This window comes from Rhinolophus sinicus, linkage group LG05, assembly GCF_036562045.2.
Source record: "Rhinolophus sinicus isolate RSC01 linkage group LG05, ASM3656204v1, whole genome shotgun sequence".
NCBI classification, from domain to species: Eukaryota; Metazoa; Chordata; class Mammalia; order Chiroptera; family Rhinolophidae; genus Rhinolophus; species Rhinolophus sinicus.
This window is the reverse complement of record NC_133755.1, coordinates 110,724,699-110,743,489: the sequence shown is the minus strand read 5'-3', so window position 1 is coordinate 110,743,489 and position 18,791 is coordinate 110,724,699. Positions and strand designations below refer to the sequence as shown.

General features: G+C 36.7%; 1 protein-coding gene across 50 annotated transcripts in view; it reads right to left on the bottom strand.

Moving 5' to 3' along the window:
• Positions 1–3,510: 3,510 nt before the first annotated feature.
• Positions 3,511–18,791, bottom strand: part of RIMS1 (regulating synaptic membrane exocytosis 1) — a 446,831-nt gene continuing 431,550 nt past the window's right edge. For all 50 annotated transcript variants that reach the window (XM_019749294.2, XM_019749282.2, XM_019749278.2 and 47 more), the window contains 5 exons: positions 13,221–13,359; positions 11,154–11,266; positions 8,088–8,189; positions 7,357–7,496; positions 3,511–5,808 (listed from right to left, as the gene is read on the bottom strand). In XM_019749294.2, the coding sequence (XP_019604853.2) occupies positions 5,590–5,808; positions 7,357–7,496; positions 8,088–8,189; positions 11,154–11,266; positions 13,221–13,359 (713 nt within the window). In that variant the 3' untranslated portion in view covers positions 3,511–5,589. The remainder of the gene's footprint in view (positions 5,809–7,356; positions 7,497–8,087; positions 8,190–11,153; positions 11,267–13,220; positions 13,360–18,791) is intronic.

Genomic DNA, 18,791 nt, shown 5'->3' with positions numbered 1-18,791 from the left:
ATAGGAAAAAAAACACTTTTCCAGACACAAAAGGATAAGGTGTAGAGCACACAAATAAAAACATCATGTGCATCGATTTGAAAAAAAGAAAGATATGGAATGACATATTGAAAAATATCTGACAAAAACATACAGCCAGTGTAAGAATAATTTTTAATTAAAACTTAAAACCAAAGGCAAAACATTAGAGAAAAACTTAGTGAATTTATGGTGGCATAAACACGATAGCAGGAACAAGTTATGCGACCTGGGTATGTATTTTCTGGTGAATTTACTTTGTGTTGGTAGAACTTGGAAAATCTAGAGGAATGAAGAGATAGCAAAACACATCCTAGTCAGAACAGCCATGACAAATTTCCTGCTCTCGCGGAGCTTACACTGCAGGTGTGTGTGCACAAGAAAGGCAGTGGCCCTGCCTATTCATGGGCTGTACCCCTTTGCCCCCTAAGGCACAGGGCTTCTCTGCCTTCCCCGTTCTGGTCTTGGTCTTCCCCACCTGACTTCTCATTGTAGAATCTGGACACTTACTGAAGGCAGGGACTTCATTTATGGCCATTCTGAGGGCTGCTTAGTTTAGATCTGGCATTTATTTACTTGTATACCACGCCTCTTCCTTAGATGCGGGTCCTCTAGGAAGTCACGGTGGCAGAGCAACGTGTCATTCATGCACACATATTGGCTAGATCCCACTTGAGGGGTAGGGGCAAGACCCAAGGGTATATTACCAAAGTGAGCCAAGGAGAGCTGTGAGCTATGTTTGTTTACGCAGGCAGGATGAGGCAATCAAGTCAGGGTGGAACACCAAATTCTTACTAAAAATAATGTGGGTCATAGCTAGGAAAAATGTTCAAGCTAAATGATGAGGTGATGCTAGAAACTAGAAGAGAATAATTAAGAGGATCAACAATAAGGATGTTCAGGTTAGAGTATTTATTCACTGTTTTTCATTTTTTCACCCATCCATTTATCCATTCATTCATCCATCCATCCATCCGTCCATCCAATAAATATTTACTAACCCCCCGCTATGTGTCACACACCGATCTAAGTGCTGGAGATACATTGGTAAGTGACAAATTTCCTGTACTCAGAATGGAAGTACTCTGTATGGTGTGCGAGCTGTCCAAGGGGCTGATGACTTCTGAGACTGTCTTAGCAGAGGGACTCTACACATATGAAAAGTCATGGAGTCTGGGAAGAAATAACTTAGAGGGCATATGAACTGACTTTGGGAGGACTGAAACACTCCATGGAGCTGGGTTTCAAGGTGGATCAGCTCAACCCCAAGATGCAGATATTGGTGACTGATGCAGAACGGAGGGGCACTGTTCCATTGGGACTGGAGTCTGGTAGGGATACTCATAAGACAATTTTACCTTGGAACCAAAGGATAAGTCTGGGACTCAGCAAAGTGCAACTTTATTCTATTTCCTTTATTCCTACTTTTCCCTGAGAGCTGCATGAAGTCTGATAATGCAAGTGACAAGCAAGTAGACAAGGCACAGAGGAGCGAGTGAGAGGAGCAAAGCTTAGGAAGAGGGCTCCAGAGACAGAGAGTAGTTCACCTGCCTCCTTCCACTAGTACTATTACTGCTCCCCATCCCCTCCCCTTGGCAATGGCAGAGGCCCTGGGGAAATTTGCAACGGGAGACTGGGCTGGCTGGGAGCCGCTTTAAGGAGGAGAATGGCTTGGGTTAGAGTCCTTTCCCATCTGGTGGACCCTTTTTTTTTTTTTTTAACTAAATGTATTGAGTGACAATGGTTAGTAAAATTACCCAGGTTTCAAGTATACAATTCTGTATTACATCATCTATACATCACATTGTGTGTTCACCACCCAGAGTCAGTTCTCCTTTCATCACCATACATTTGACCCTCTTTACCCTCTGGTAACCACTGAACTATTGTCTGTGTCTGTGATTTTTGTTTCTCTATTTGTATTTTTCCTTTGTTGCGTTTAGTTTTATATCCCACATATGAGCACCCTTGAAGATCTAGCTCAACTGTCAGCACATAGTGGAGAATGCAGTGTTTGGTGGGCCAGGCTCTGGAGTCAGCCCGAACTTGTTTTATACCCCAGCTCCATCACGAACTGCACTGTGACCTTTGGCCTGCTGCTTAGCTTCTCCAAGTTGCAGATTTTTGATGTTGAAATAGGAGCCATAAGAGTACTTCACTCATGGGGATATTGTGAGAATTAAACATAATCCCATGGCCTTTTGTATACTAATCAAATAGGTTATTGAAGTTTTTCAATAAAATGATCTGTTTTAATAGATAGGAAGCTCCTTTAAGACAGGGTGAGTTTTCTTTTTCCTTATTTTCATATTCCAAGTACTTAATACCTAGTATGCAACAAAGCCCTTAATAATGTTGCTTAAGTATAATCAGATCATATATCTGAGGCTGGGATTTCCAGAAATCAGATTGCCAGGGTCAGCAAGAAGCCATGAAGACTTACCGTGTTTCCCTGAAAATAAGACCTAGACAGACCATCAGCTCTAATGCGTATTTTGGAGCAAAAATTAATATAATAAAATAAGACCGGGTCTTATACAATGAGAACCGGTCTTATATAATATAAAACTGGGTCTTACAAACAACTGATTAAGTAGGGTAAAATTCAGTCAATTGTTTAAAAAACTTTACACAACGAATATAGTGACAGGTCTCAAATTGCTTTATTCTCCCAAATTTGATATTGAGTTAGCTGTGTTTATTTTGCTTTACAAAGCTGAAACCAGTGCAATCTATAAAAATTTAAGGGCTCTTAAAAGGTAGAGAGTAGATTTCAACAGTTATTTTACTACAAAGCAACATGAATTTGTGCTTACTGAGTATTTTGTGAAAATGATGACTATGAAATATATGAACACACTTTTGGAGAAGAAAAAATATCATGAAATTAAGAAAGCTAATGATTTTTCTTTTAACATGTCCCTTTTAGAGACTCATCTACTACATTTGAAAATATATTTATTCCCTAAGATTCTATTGAAGGTGATTTAATGTCTGCTTGGTTCATTAAGTCAGCCTACTCTAAGGCAAGGTTTTCCAAATCAGTCAGGAGTTTAGAAGGAAAAGATGGAAAGGGGAACCAGATGCTTTGACAATAGACGCAGGAATTCATATTTTGATACGTCACATAAGTTGAAATGATTTGGCAACTGGACAACAGAGTTGTCTCTTTTATCAGCACACTCAAACAGCAGCAGAAAAACAACCTTCCATTTGATTCTTACTGAGATTTATTGTTTTTAATAATGCCACTTTTCAGAAGTATAGTCATGTGCTCACTTAGACAGGCTGACAAAGTGAAAACTTGGATGTGATGCAAAGTACCCTTCAGGCCATAGATTAAGACATATATAGTGCAGTGACAAGTCAAGTCAAACACCCACAGCAGAAAACAAACCCCAGCCTCCCCTTCCCATGATCTGGCTCCCATTTTGCACCATCGAACCCACAATGGATATCTGGGCAAAACACAGAACACAGATGGCTACTGACTGACATGAAAAGTAAATTTTATTAAACATGTTTACATACATGAGTTGGAAGTTCATTTAAAAGCACAGGGGAGTGTTAAGACAAGTGGTCAAAATAGAAAGATACTACCCAATTATAATTAGTTGATTGTTGGCCACTAAGACAGAACGGAATCTAGTAGAAGTGCACCAATGCTTCAGTTCTTCCTGCTCAGCATGGTGAGTAGTGGTCAGTCTGTGCCCTGTGCAATGATGGGCAGATAATTCTGGCATGTGTAAATAATAATAAATAATTCACTTGGTGCAGGCAGTATGTCTATGGATTAAAACCTAGTGTGTACACAGTGTCTACATGTGTTACAGCCCCACAGTAGGAATCTACACCAAAATATGTATTAGAAGGAATTTGGTCCATACTATATCACGTTTTCCAGAGGGTAAAAAATAAAGTCCATCTATAGACATTTCACCCCAGACTCACAGACTGAGTCTGGCTAAAACCTGCAAAATGTCTATAACAAAAATGGATGGCTTAGATTTCTTGGTTATTTCAGGATAGTAATTAACGAGCAAACTGTACAAGTACATGCAACATACAAGCTGGCCTATGTGGAACTAACATACATTATTAAATAACCTTTTGTTTCTTTTCTTTTTCATTTTTTCTTTTTTTACAAAACGCACATGCGGCTTTGAACAGTTGCAAGTCATGCTGCTCTGTTTGTGTGATCACAAAAGTTGAATGACTCATAAAAGGAGAGAGAACATATCGATGCACCTGCAAAGTCTGCAGTTTGTAGCACACATACAGAATGTCACAAGGGAAGTTCAAGGCCAAGAAAAACTCAGATGAAGGAAATGCAAATTGAAATTTGACTTTATTTCCCCGCCCCCCAAAAAAGTAAGATACTTTGCATTAAAAAAATCAAGCTTTGTGCTTGCATCAATCTCAAAGAAATGTAAACTAAAATTTGATAAAAAACAGTAGTTTAGTGCAGAATATTTCAACTGGAATTTCCAGTGGAATACTGAACAGCTCATACCATGCTCTTTCCAGGGCAGATGGGTGTGTCTACACTGAGACATGGCCGAGAAGCCTGGGCATAGCTGAAAGTGTCTTAGGCTCCAATCCATTTCTAGTCACCATTTTGGGAAGTCAAGAGTGTAGTTTATACACATGAGCATATTCTTTTTGGGTATCAGGAAGAAAAAGGCATTACAAGGAGTGTTTCAAAAGTATGATTACGCAGTAAGTTTTAGCTTCCAGCATTAGTTGCAGAGTGACTTCTTTAAAAGTCTTCCATGCAAAACAAGGGGAAGCATAAATTAATTTTTCAGAATGCAAACAGATATGCTCTTCTTTTGTAAAAGTGATTCTGTGATTATTTTTTTGGAAGATAACTTTTGGTTTTCTGGGTTTCCACACATAAGACTTTGAAGAATTATAAAATAAAACCAGTGAAACCCATCATGGGCCTCATCTTATCTCGCTGTTGAACATTTTGGGGGAATGCTACAGAGACTGCTTCAGCCCTTTTTTTGGTGCTTTTGGAAAAAGGAAGGAAGGGTCTCTGTAAGCATCATGAGGCCTGTCATGACACAGCCTAAAACTCATGTAAATAACAAACACAGTGAAAAAATAAAACAAAACAAATCCAAAACCAACAAATAACACACATAGAAATAAAACACAAAAGAACAAAACTTCTCAAATACCAGGGAAATAACACTGCTTGTGGTTTGCGTAGAAACGTGGAAAATACAACTTTCACAGAGTGAGAGTTTCCAGTTTGTTCAATTTGGGGTGTGTGTGTGTGTGTGTGTGTGTGTGTAAATTTGAAGTATCCTCCTTTTCATTTTGTTAGAAGCATCAGTGACTCTCACTAGCATGTTGACTTTTACTATAATTTGATAGATTGCCTTGTTCTGTCATATGAAGCCAGGTTTGAGACAACAGTTGGGACACATTATTGAAAAACTACTACAGGCAAAACACAAGTTGATTGTCTGTTTCCAACAATGCTTTTGATCATGAAATATCTGGTTCAGATTATTATCCTGAAAGGTAGAGTGTTATTGGAATGACTCTGGTATAAGTTCACTATGATCGGATGCAAGGAGGCCCAGTTGAACTTTCCAGAGATGATTGGGAAGCCCGGCGGGTTAGGGGTGTGAGTGTGGGATCCACCAGTGATGACGGGGGGAACAATTTGTACCATCCGATTACCATACTGGACAGGTCAAGTTCTTCCAACAAGATCTGAGCCACACCCATAAAGCACTTATGGTCCATTCTGCCATAGTCTCCCCAGACGATCACCTGCAGAGACGGAGAAATGCAACACAGGGTGAACTTCTTTTTCTTTCATATTAGAAGCCTTGAAAGCAACTATTCCGTAAAAGTGGGCCAGGCAGGTTAGGAGAGGAGATGAGTATACCTAACACCAAGGAGGAGGAACAGATTAGAAGGTGCTAACAATAAGGTGCTCAGAGAGACGCTTCACTATAATTTTGGGGTTTGATGGAATGCCAGTAATGTTGCCCTCATCAATGAGGAGTCTTACACACATGAACCATGTTAAATAAATAAATACACACGTTTATTCATATTTAAATTCAATATCTTCTTTAGTAACCACTATCTAGTAAGCAATGTACAGGGCGAAAGAGATACAAAAATTATAATCTGTGGAAGCTAGGAGGGAAAAACAACCCAACTCAGTGTACAAGGGAGCACACGGATGATGGAATAGGTATAAAAATGAGAATATTCATTACATCCCTTTTATATTATGGACTTGTCAGTGAAGGGGTAGGTTGAAAAATCACTGGTGCCTGACAATGCTGTGATTGGATAATTAATAAGTCAGTGAGCTCACTCACAATCTGGGCCAACACCTGCTGGTGACAGGTGAGTATTCCACTACCCTTACACCTAGCTTCTGTTTTCCACCCTTCAGTCATCTGTAAAGGCTCTCAACTGAACTCATTCGCCAGCTTTACATAGGCAGGGGTGGTGAATCTTGCCTTATCAATTTACTGAGTAACTCTGCCAAATTATTTAATCTCCATGGTCCTCAGATGTCATCTTTAACATGGAGATGATAACATTTATTGCACATGTTTAAAAGAGGTTCTGTATATAAGCACCTAACAATGTTTTCCTTTCCTTTCTTCCTTTTTGTATCCCATGTCTAGCACATAGTACCTCCCTGAAAATAAGCCCTAGCCGGACCATCAGCTCTAATGCGTCTTTTGGAGCAAAAATTAATGTAAGACCCGGTCTTATTTTAATATAATATAACACTGAGTCTTATATATGATATGATATGTGATATGATATGATATGATATGATACAATATAAAGATCAGGTCTTATATTAATTTTTCCTCCAAAAGACGCATTAGCGCTGATGGTCCAGCTAGGTCTTATTTTCGGGGAAACACGGTAATGCTCAATAAACCATTATTAGCATCGTTTGCCTTGATATCTATCTATCTATCTATCTATCTATCTATCTATCTATCTATCTATCTATCAATCATCTGTCTGTCTGTCTGTCTATCTATCTATCTATCTGGAAGAAGGGAGGAGAGGGAAATAGGGCAAAAGTGGAAGGAGAGGATGGACAGAAGGGAAAAGAAAGGGAGAAGGAAAATAAAAATATTGTTTTCCATTAGATCTACCAGATATTTTTAATGCTATACATTATTTGCATTGTAAATTACCATTTTTTTTTCCTACTCAGGGATGCTTACCACATTTTTCCTTACTGAACTTTTACTCTCTTTACGTTTGACCATCTCTTCAGTGTTTACATGGAGAATGTGATATTACAATGTAAAAAGTCAAACTAGTATTACTGACCTGAAGAACTTTACCCTGTGGACTTTCGTCAAAAACCAGGGACTGTTGATACAAAGGATCAAGGGTTTTTCGTGCAATTCTTGTCTTCTTCTTGGCTATGCAGGCCCCATTTTCCAAAAGATATACTTTGACATATGGAGCTAAAGAGAGTTAATTTTAACACGTAAGAAGTTAATCCTTTAAGTTAAATTGATTTTATTAGAGAATGCCTCATTAGAGATTTAGAGATGCTTATTGAAAATTTCCCATTGACTATTTAAATCATTTAAAATTCCCAGGGCTCCATAAACTCTATTCCTTAACACTTATGCATTTCCACTACTGCCATTTTCCTCATTTCAATAAAATGTATGCAAACTTATCATAAGACTCTACCTTACTTGGGGTATAGCTGGAATTACAATTCAGGTTTATATTTTAAAGGTTTATATTGTGATTAGAACTTTTTTCTTTTGCATTTGTAAATAAAAGTACAGAAAAAAAAAAAAACACAACTCACACAAGCGAAGAAGCAATCATAACAAAACTTTTCATAATAGTATGACAATACTCCTAACACTTTCTGACAGAATAATTGTGCAAGAATCTATTCCTATAGAATCAGAGAACACAGAAAAGATGCCTTTTTAATCAATCAGATGATACAGAACAGAGTATGTAAAATTCCAATGCAGCAAATGTTTTGAGTTTTTGCCTATGTGAGATTTTCTTGTCCAAACATTTTTCCTTACCAGGTGTAGATTTGGAACCAGGTTTTTGTGTTAGGCTTCGTGCTCTAATGACTTCAACTTCTAATTGGCCCTTTTTATCCTCCATTCCAATTTGTATATCACCTGCAAGTGGAGAGGAAGCAAAATGTTTCAGTTTCTTTTGCAGTTATGTGCAGTTAAAAAAAAATAGAGGTCCATAACAGACTCCAAATTATGATCCTCATGATCTGGATAAAAAAAAAAAAGTAAGATTTAGAGCCTCCCAACCCCACTCTTCTCTCCCTGACTCCAAATCAGGTTTTGAAATGTTTCTCTTCATTTTTCTGGTACTAATCCATCTTATGAGAGAGTCCCATATTAATTTATAAGTCGCTTAACTATAACAATACTGAAATATTTAAGTGACTCTTATACTCTTAATGATATTTCTTATCCTTTATGTCATCTAGTATACAATACTTCTTAACAAAAACATACAATTATTTGTACTTCCATTATCTAGAGAAACCACCATTAATGTTTTGGTGAATATCCTAGCAATCTCATAAGTACTTGTCTTCTTTCCTCTCTCCTTCCCTGCCTCCCATCCTTCCTTCCTTTCTTCTTATCTATATATCTACTATGACCACACATCCTCAATTTATTGAGTGTATGGACCGCTAAACAGGCATGTCATTATCTATTTAACCACATCCCTGTTGATGGAAATAAAGATTATCTACATTGCTGCTATTATAAACAGCACTCTAATGGACAGCTTTATAAATAATTTTTGTACACTTGGTCAATTATTTCTCAAGCATATATTCCCAGATTTTTAACAAATGGGTCTCATTGAATGGACATTCAAAAATTCCATGCATATTGCCAAATAGCCTTCAAAAGGCTGTGCCAGTTTGCACTATTACCCTAAGTCTTACAACCCATGAACAGTGGTATTAGCAATATGTCTAATTTTTGCCGCTCTGATGATTAAAAAGTTATAATGTGCATTTCCTTGATTATTAGAAAAGCTGAACATATTTCTAAGTATTTTCAATTTGCATTCCTTCTCTTATGTCTTTCCTGTCCATGTCCTTTACCTATTTTTCACTAAGATTTTCATTCTTTTTCTGATGGATGTGATGCTTTATCTTTGAAAATGTTAAATGTAATTATTTTCAAGTTATTTTTAGTTAGTTGAATCATCTCCGTTTTTCAGTTCTGAATTCTCTTTGTCAGTTGATCAACTTTGTACTTCTGGATTGTTATTAGTCTTGTAATTCTGTTATAGACCTCAGCTCCTAAAGGTCTCTTAGTCTTTGATTTTTGCTTTTGTTTTAATCAGATACACACATCATCTAGAGTCAAACTGTTCTATAAGGCTTATTGATATAAAAGATTCCCAATCTCCCTCTCTCTCAACTTCTTGCCTTCTAAGTTATAAAAACAGAAAAAGTCACTGTTTTCATAATTTTCAATATTTTTATCTGATTTATTTTTTACTTTTTGGCATTTGCCTCCCTATCTCTAAATATTATACTTATCAGATATTTTCCTACATTTTCAGTTTTAGATATTATTATTCACTTCCAATTTTGATGTTTCTCACTGCTTTCCTATCCCTACATATATTTGACAATTTCTGTCATCCCATTCTCTCACTATTAATATTCATATTATTATGATTATGCAACGTTATTTATAGCTGAGTGAACTAGAATACTAGGATTACTTCTCATTTCATAGACAGCTCTTCCTTTTCCCTATACTTAATAGGTGTCTTTAAAAAAGCATTTGCTTACATATTTATGTACATGTCACTAATTTAACCTCTTACTCTCTCCTGGCTGTTCACCTCTTCTGTAAAATCAAACGCATTAGGTATTCTATAGATTTAAATCTTATAAAATCTGACATGCTACAATTTGGACAAATTGCTTCAAAATCTGGCTGCAGCGGCTATCTTTAGACTTTCCTTTGTTAGACTATCTTCCTGGGTATCCAACCATTTCTCTCTTGTGTTGAAGCATTTACTGACTGGATCTCACCTTCTCATTTTAGTTCACAATTTTTAAAGTTCGCTTAGTTCATTTTGTGGAAGTATATCCTCCAATAGCTTTCTGAGCAATGTTGAGTATGAGGAAAATGTTTTGAGATCTTTCTTGTCTGAGTATGTATTTAGCTTAGCTCTAAACTTACTTGAAAATTTGACGGGCTATTGTACTCTATGTTGGCAATCAACTGTTACTCAGAATTTTGAAGGTAATACTCAGTAGTCTCCTGGTTTCCAGTATTATAATTGAAGAGTCCAATAAGAATCTTATTTTTGATAGTTTTGTATAGAATTACTTTTCCTAAAAGGCATTTTAGAAAATAGCATTTTCTATTAATTTCTGGTATGAAATTTCATGATGACGTGCCTTCGTGTTGACTTATTTTCATGCATTTTGCTGAATACACCATAGGTCCTTTCAAACGGGCATCTAATGTTCTTCAGGAAATATCTATTGCACACACTACATATAATTTTCTCCATTTGTCATCGGTCTTTTAACTTCATTTAGGGTGCATTTTGCTAGCAGAAGTTTTGGATTTATCTAGGTTTGGTTTGATCTTGTGGAAGTTTCTCTATACTCTTGCGGAAGAGTATTGAAACATTACCTTAAGTGTTTTTCAGTATTTTCTAGTGTCTCTCTCCACCCTGTTTCTCTTTTACAATTGAGTATAAAACATTTTTTTTAAGTTCTGAAGTAGAGAGGCAATTTCATGTTTTTTTGTATAACTAAATATTTATGCCAACATCCTTTACTGCATAACCCTTCATTTTTTCCCCATATATTTCACAAAATGCTACCTTTATGCTTTATTTGGATCTATTGTAGACTACCTTGACAGAGGTTTTCTGATAATTCAGAGATTTATGACTAACTGTTCATTTGCATAATGTCTCAAGTTAGAAAAATGTATTAGAAATTAGAACAGTCATTTGAAAGCAGCAACACCCTAGGTAAAATGTTACTTCTCACTTGCATGACTATTATGCTACTTTAAGTGACCTGGTTGACCATGAAATATCAGTTTTTCTGTAGAAAAAATTGTTCTTACCCATTGCAGGGGTGGCGAGGGTTTGACGGCCAACAAGCTGGGCTGGTCCCAGTCCATCAAGAAAATCACTGAATTGACTGTCTGCTCCCAGTCGCACTCCAGGAAATATTAAGCTATTAGCAAAAGGACAAAAATCAAACATTAGGTCTCCAAGAATTATTTTCTTTAGTTTCCATTTGACTACTAATTCTGATCATGAATCATAAACACTACTCAGGCAATCGGTTTACTTACTGATTTTTTTGCATTGCCCTTGAACCAAACATATGAAGTTCAGTATTGATTGAGAAAAGATCAAAACTCTCATTATAACAGCTGATGTTCTATTCAGGAGGACTCAGTTCCAGTTTTTCATATACTAAGCTTTCTGGACACTTACATATAAAAAACCCTACATAAATATATCCCTGACACAAAATACAAGATTTAAATTTTTATATCATGATCTTTACATAAATAATGGGTCATGAACATTAATATAAATGCTGAATTAAAAATGTCTGATCATTTCTTAAATAAATATTATAGCATAGTAAAAGTTCTTATTTACAAATAAAAATGTTTAATTTACTCATTTTTAAATGAATTAAAATTTTATATTAGCTGAGATTTTTCTTTAGTTCGAATGGATTGATTAAAATATGTCTATTTCTTACTACACCATGACAGACTGAATTCCTTGGGCTCTAAGCTCCACCAGAGCAGTGATTATGCTCTTCTTGTTTATTGATGTATCCCGTGTAACATGAACCAGGCCTTTTAGGTAGATGGACTTCCATGAATATTTTCTGAATAAGCAAATTTCCATAGGGATTTATTGTTTCCAGTGTGCTTCCACACATATTATTTCTTCATAATCAAGGGAATTAGACAGGGTACATATTATTATCCCATTCAGAGACTATGATAATAAATCTATGAGAGGTTAAGGGGCTTCTCCACAGTGGAGATAAATATTACTTGATTTATTTTTAAATCAGAAAATAGTGTCTCCAGTCTTTCATTTGCACACTGCTTTACAATACTTCACCAAGTATTAGTATCTTGTCAGCAAGTTTATCTCCATAACTTTTCTTCCTGCTGATTTTTGTTCTTAGCTGTATCTTGCTGGGAGCAGACATCCCAATCATTTGATCAAATGAACGAACTTACTAGTTTTAGGAATGGGAAAGTATATCATGAATACGAACTTGGCATAATTTTATTTTATTTTTGAAAATAGAGAAATTCCAGTAAAATAAATTATTAATACTTGATCGGTAAATGAGATATTTAAGTGGTGATAAATGAATAATTATGAAAAATCTGTACATGGTCATCCCCCAGGAACACACTGTAGAATAATAATTACTAATTTGTAAGATCTATCACCTCAGTAAAAGTTTAGTTTTCCAGGAAAATTCTCAAGCATAGGAAAATGCAGGTTTTGGGTAGAATCTATATGAAATGGTAAAAAATCCAAGGAAGCAAAACAAAAGTCTAGTTATATTTTTTCCAAATTAATTTCAGAATCAACTAAACCTCTTTCTATCAGAAAAAATAACGGGAAAGATCCTGGGCTTTTATCCTAAGGTAAAAATGAGTTGGTAGTGTTTTAGAAACAAGAAAATTTAAGTTGCTATTATGAGAGTGCTAGACTTAAACAGTTAGCCCAAAATAGTTTGGAGAAAAGTAGGAATATGGAAAATTAGTTCCGCACTTCTAAATTTTAATTCAGATTTTGGCTAGTGGGACAGACAATGAGTTTTCCATATGAAAGAATTCATTAACTGTGACATTTCTAAAATAAACATCCACTACGGACTATTCTGAGCTTTTCTGGGTGATGGAAACCAGTTTTTCCACGTGAATGCAGCATTTCTTCATTCCTTTGAAAGATCGAAGTGACCAGGTGCACAAGTATGTCCGTCTGTATGTAGCATAAGAGGTCAGGCTGTTTTAAGATTGACGGTTGAACATCTAGTTAAGTGAAGAAGCTGCACCTTAACCCTTGGTAGATTTGTTATTTTACTGATGACTACGTAATCCATTGTTCTAAAGCCATACAGATGTGCTGACATTACTTACTTTCCCTCGGAGCTATAACTGTTGATGCTGCCGTCAGTAGACTCTCGACTCGGTTGCCTTACCATCTTCCTCATTTCGGCTGCCATTCCGGTCTCTGTGCTTCTCTGTATGGTACTTTTCAACTTTTTGTGGCCCGACTCTGACAGGAGAGAATAAAAGAAACTCTAAGTTGTGTTTAGACAGTTTCCCCATGAATATCAATTGATTCTGCAAATACAATAGTTAATTATGCAAATAACTAAAAGCTTATCAGAAAAGTAGTGTTTAAGAGAAAATCTGATTAATTAAATATCTTTGCCAAAGTGTGCTTGGCCAAGAGGGGTAGCAGTGATGTAGCCCATCGCCCAGGTCCAGAGACTGCCTGAATCTCAATGAACCCAAAGGAACTCATTGTATTACTGCTGCAGAAGTTGTCAACTTCAGTGAAAAACTGGATTTGGCACTGAACTGCTATGTGAAAAGATAAGGCTGAACAACCTAATGGGTTTCTCCTAATCTGGAATGCTCCAAATGTGTGGGAACAGACCTCCATGAGTGGGCCTTGTCCTTTAAAGGAGAAGAGGCACTTGGATCTAAGCACAAAAAATACCAGTGTGAGTACTGCCACGTATCAGCAATCCTCCTAAAGAGGAACAGCATTTTCTTTAATGATTTTCGCAACACTTTCACATACACAATCTCACTGAAGATGGCATACAGGTTACCTACATAGGTAGAATAGGTACTATCTTTATTATTATTATTATTATTATTATTATTATTATTATTACTTTTAGATTTTGTTGTTGTTTTTCAGGTTTATTTTAGGTACTATCTTAATTCCAAGGCTTCACATCTATCTCATGGCCTTTTGACTCAGCTGTGTGATGTTTGACAGTTCGGGGGTGTCTCTTTATGCAGTAAATTATCCTGGCGGATCATTTTCTTGATACACTCTAACTTCACAGCAACTTCTCTGAGCCCCTTTAAAATACATTAACCAGCATTCTATTCACAGCATGGAGATGAAATTGTAAAACATTTGATTAGGCCATTATCAAAAGGTTAGACAAACTGTTAGGCATTTAATACCTTTTGTATTTCAATTTTTAACATATCATTTAATACCCATTGATATATGAAAAAATGTTCTATATACATAATTACATAAACTACGCATATGTGAATACACGCATAAACTTTTCAATCTCCATAAAATCTCTGTGAAGGAGGTAATTAAAACATTGCTAAATAAGCCATATGAAAGACTGCGTGTTTTGGTCCTTGCAATCTTTTTGTAAATGGTCTAATAAAAGATATAACTGGTTACACCATATGGACTTAATACTGAATATTCGCTACACAACAGCCATGGGGATTCCTTAAAACCACAAATTTGAATATGACACTTTCTTGCTCAAGAGCCTGTGATGGTTTATCATCAAAATTAAAAAAAATCCAAAGTTGTTATCATGGCCCATAAAATGTTAGCTAAAACTCAGGCGACCTCTCAGATCTCACCCTCGATACCTCATCCAACACGATTATTGCTGTTGCACAAAGTCTTCCTTGAATTTTCTTGTACATTCCAAGCATGTGATTCAGGCCCTGTTTCCTCACTGCTTGTCCCTTATGGTTTTCTTGCTTTGCTCTCTCATGTTATTCAGGCTCCATGCCAATTCCACCTCCTCAGAGAGGCTTTTTCTGATCCTCATCACTCTTTATCCCGTTGCCATGCTTTATATTCTTCATAGCACTGCTCCATTTGCCATTACACCTCTATTTGTTTATCAGTATTCTTTACTTCCCCAACTAGAATTTATTCCTACAGGGGGAAGGATGTTGTGAATATTGCTTCCTGCCATTCCTAGTATCTAGAACAGTGCTATAAACTTGATAACAGGATCGACCCACACATAACAATGTGCAATTTTATCATTGCATTTCATACAATTGTAATAAAAACATCTGTTTATTCTTTTTCATGATTGTACCGACCCACTGTATGGTTACATGGTATCATAATTCAACCATCTCTACTGAGCATTTGGGATGTTTTCAGTTGTTATAAGAGAGCTTTTATAGAATAAATTTCTAGAAGTTGAAATGCTAGTGAAAGGGTAGGAATCTGTTTCATTTTAACAGCATTTCTAAATTGTCCTTTACAAACATTGTAGCCATTTGTACTCCTCCCAACATTCATGGGCTGTACCCCTTTGCCCCCTAAGGCACAGGGCTTCTCTGCCTTCCCCGTTCTGGTCTTGGTCTTCCTCACCTGACTTTTCAATGTAGAATCTGGACACTTACTGAAGGCAGGGACTTCATTTATGCCATTCTGAGTGCTGCTTAGTTTAGATCTGGCATTTATTTACTTGTATACCGCACCTCTTCCTTAGATGCGGGTCCTCTATGAAGTCACGGTGGCAGAGCAAACATGTCATTCATGCACACATATTGGCTAGATCCCACTTGAGGGGTAGGGGCAAGCCCCAAGGGTATATTACCAAAGTGAGCCAAGGAGAGCTGTGAGCTATGTTTGTTTACCCAAGGCAGGATGAGGCAATAAGGCGAGGTGGAACACCAAATTCTTATTAAAAATAATGTGGGTCATAGTTAGAAAAAATCTGGGCAAACTTTCAATCTAAATGATGAGGTGATGCTGAAAACTGGAAGAGGACCAGAAGCAAGGAAATTCAGGTTGGAGATTCAGACTGAACTTGTTCATTCAGCTTTTCATTTACTTTTTCATCCATCCATCCATCCATCCATCCATCCATCCATCCATCCATCCAACAAACAAACATTTACTAAGCCCCCACTATATGTCACACACTCTTCTAGGTGCTGGGGATGTACTGATAAATGACAAATTTCGTGCTATCCTGTAGCTTATATTCTAGTGTGTGTATACAAGAAAGGCAATGCACAAAGAAACAAATATATACTATGCCTGCTACCATAATAAATGTGATGGAAAAAAATTAGGCAAGGTAAGGGGAATAGAGAGTGACGGGAAGAGCAGTAAAAAAGGAGTCAGGGTCTCATTAAACAGTAGTAGAGATGAAGTGAGAACACAGGCCATGAGGGAACAGGATGCTAACACCCATGGATGGATTAGTCCTGGTGATTGTGGTGGGGAGGCTGTGATGCTGCTCAGGAGGGGCTGTTGTTCTGTCTGTAGCACCTCGCTCTCCAGGTTTCCTCTGCAGTCTTTCCAATGTTGTTGCTTACTCTCTCCAAGAGGCTCTGTTGCCGTAGGTCTTAGGGCTGTGTATACACCTGGCCATCCAGGTGACAATGGACAGTAGGCTGTCAAGACCTGATTTCTCTGCGTTTCCCAACACAGGTTTCACATGGCTATCATTCATTGCATATTTGCTCAATGAATGAAAAGAAAAAATGTAGAAGTGAAGAGTCTCTTAATTTGTTTTGAAAATTGGAATATCAAGTTTTCTTAAAGAAGGGTATATCTACAGGGTGTGCCCATCATTCTTAGAGCAGTTTCAAACCTTAACAGCATCCAGAATGTAAATGCTACACACTTTGGAAAAGCATCATTTGAAAGGCTGGTTACTGAACTTTCTTTTACACTTATTTAATTTTGTGCATTTGGATAACACATTTTTAATTTTAAAGTTCTTGTTCTAGTCCTTCTCAAGATGGCAACATGGACTGATTTACCTCTTATCTTTGTTATTCATGTTAATAAATATTCAATGCAAAGAGCTTTGGTGGACTAAACAATATTATAACAGCCCAGGTAAAAGCTGAATAAACAAACAGTTCCTGCAATAAATCTGTCTCACTTAAATCCATTAGGGCTCTAGTATTATTTGGAATGCAATGATTGGAAGGAATGTTGTTTTGTAGAGGTGGAAACTGTAAATTTGAATAAATACAATTCATGCAACAAATATTTGTTCAGCACTTACTCTGAGCCCAGCCTTTTTTAGATGCTGATAACATAGCAATGAACATAACAGACAGAAACCCCTGCCCGAATGGAGCTTACATTCTAGTAAATATAATGATTTGCTCAACATCACCTAGTTAGCAGCAGAAACTGGATTAGAAACTTCATTTTCTGAATCTCAGTCTTGTGATCATTCAGGTATACTACAGTTTAGGAAAATACAAAGTCTGATCTTATTTTTTTAACAGATAGAATAATGATTTAGCTACACAGATATTTTCATGTATACATTCTTATACAGGCTTACAAGTTCATTTGAAAACTGTTAAAATCACATATATTCTATACAAGTACAAATGTATATATTAATAGTTACCGTATGTGTGTACATATGCTGTAAATGTAGCATAAATGTTACACATATTTTTTAAATGTCAATACAATGCATCAAACCCTTAAATATTAGAAAATACTATTATGTTTATTCAGGATACCACCATTATTTAATAATTATTTGTATCCATCGAAGAATCATTAACCTGATTAAGAGATGAAGTCTATTATCAAATTATGACATGAGACCTTTGCCTTGAAACCACTGTCATAAATATTATACAAAGAACAAAGGGATTAGAAAATTACTGTATTTTAATATTCTATGTTCACAAACACATGAAAAATTAGTAAAATACATTTGAGGGCAATATTTACTTCGGAAGAACAAACTTTCTCTCACAGAATATTCCAAAATGTATCATAGTTACATATGAACTTTTTGTGTCTTTTCCTATTTGGAGGTGCCTGCTATATTTAGAAATACCCTGCTGACTCATTAATCCATTTTGTAAATACTCATTAAGCACCAAATACCTGTAATCTAATAGGCATCATTCTAGGTGTTGGAGCTACAACAGTAATGAGACAGGATAGTGCATACAATAAACAACTAAAACACATTTTAACATAAGTTTTAGATATTGGTAATCATCATGGAAAAAAGAAAGCATAAGAGACTGTCTCAATAGAGTGAGTTACTCTTGATCAGCTGGGCATGGAAGGCCACTGATCTGAGAATGTGAAAAAGGAGTCAGTCATACAAAGATCTGAGGGAAAGATGCTGCAGGGAGCATCTCTCAGGTACAGGACCCTGAGGAGTGACTGTCCTTCCTCGGCTTGTCTGAGAAAGCTATGGAAGGCTGAAGTCAGGTGGACAAGGAGAGAGAAGGTGGAGCGGAAGAGGTGGAAGGACCCGGTTGGGTCGGTGCTGCTGGAAAGTGGCCCGGATTTTATACCAAGTGTGATGGGAGGCCACAGGGTAGGGTCATGATCTGATTTACTGTTTCGATGGATCATTCTAGCTGTTGTGTGGAGAATGAACTGTAGGAGCTACAAGTGGGGAGAAGAACTGGAAAGCTAGATCTCTACCTAAGAAGAGACAAACAGTGGCTTAGGTTAGGTTAGGCTAGGGAAGTAGCAGTGGAGATAAGGGAGGAACTGGGCTTTGAGTATATTTTGAAGTGGAGCTGACATTGCTCTATTAGATATATAAGTGGTTCAGAAAAAAGAAGGAACGATTGACTTTTGTGTTTTTAGTTAGGACAGCTAGTTGAATGATAGTGTCATTTACTGGAGAGGGAGAGGAACTCATTGTGAGTGGTGCAAATTATGAGTCCTCTTTT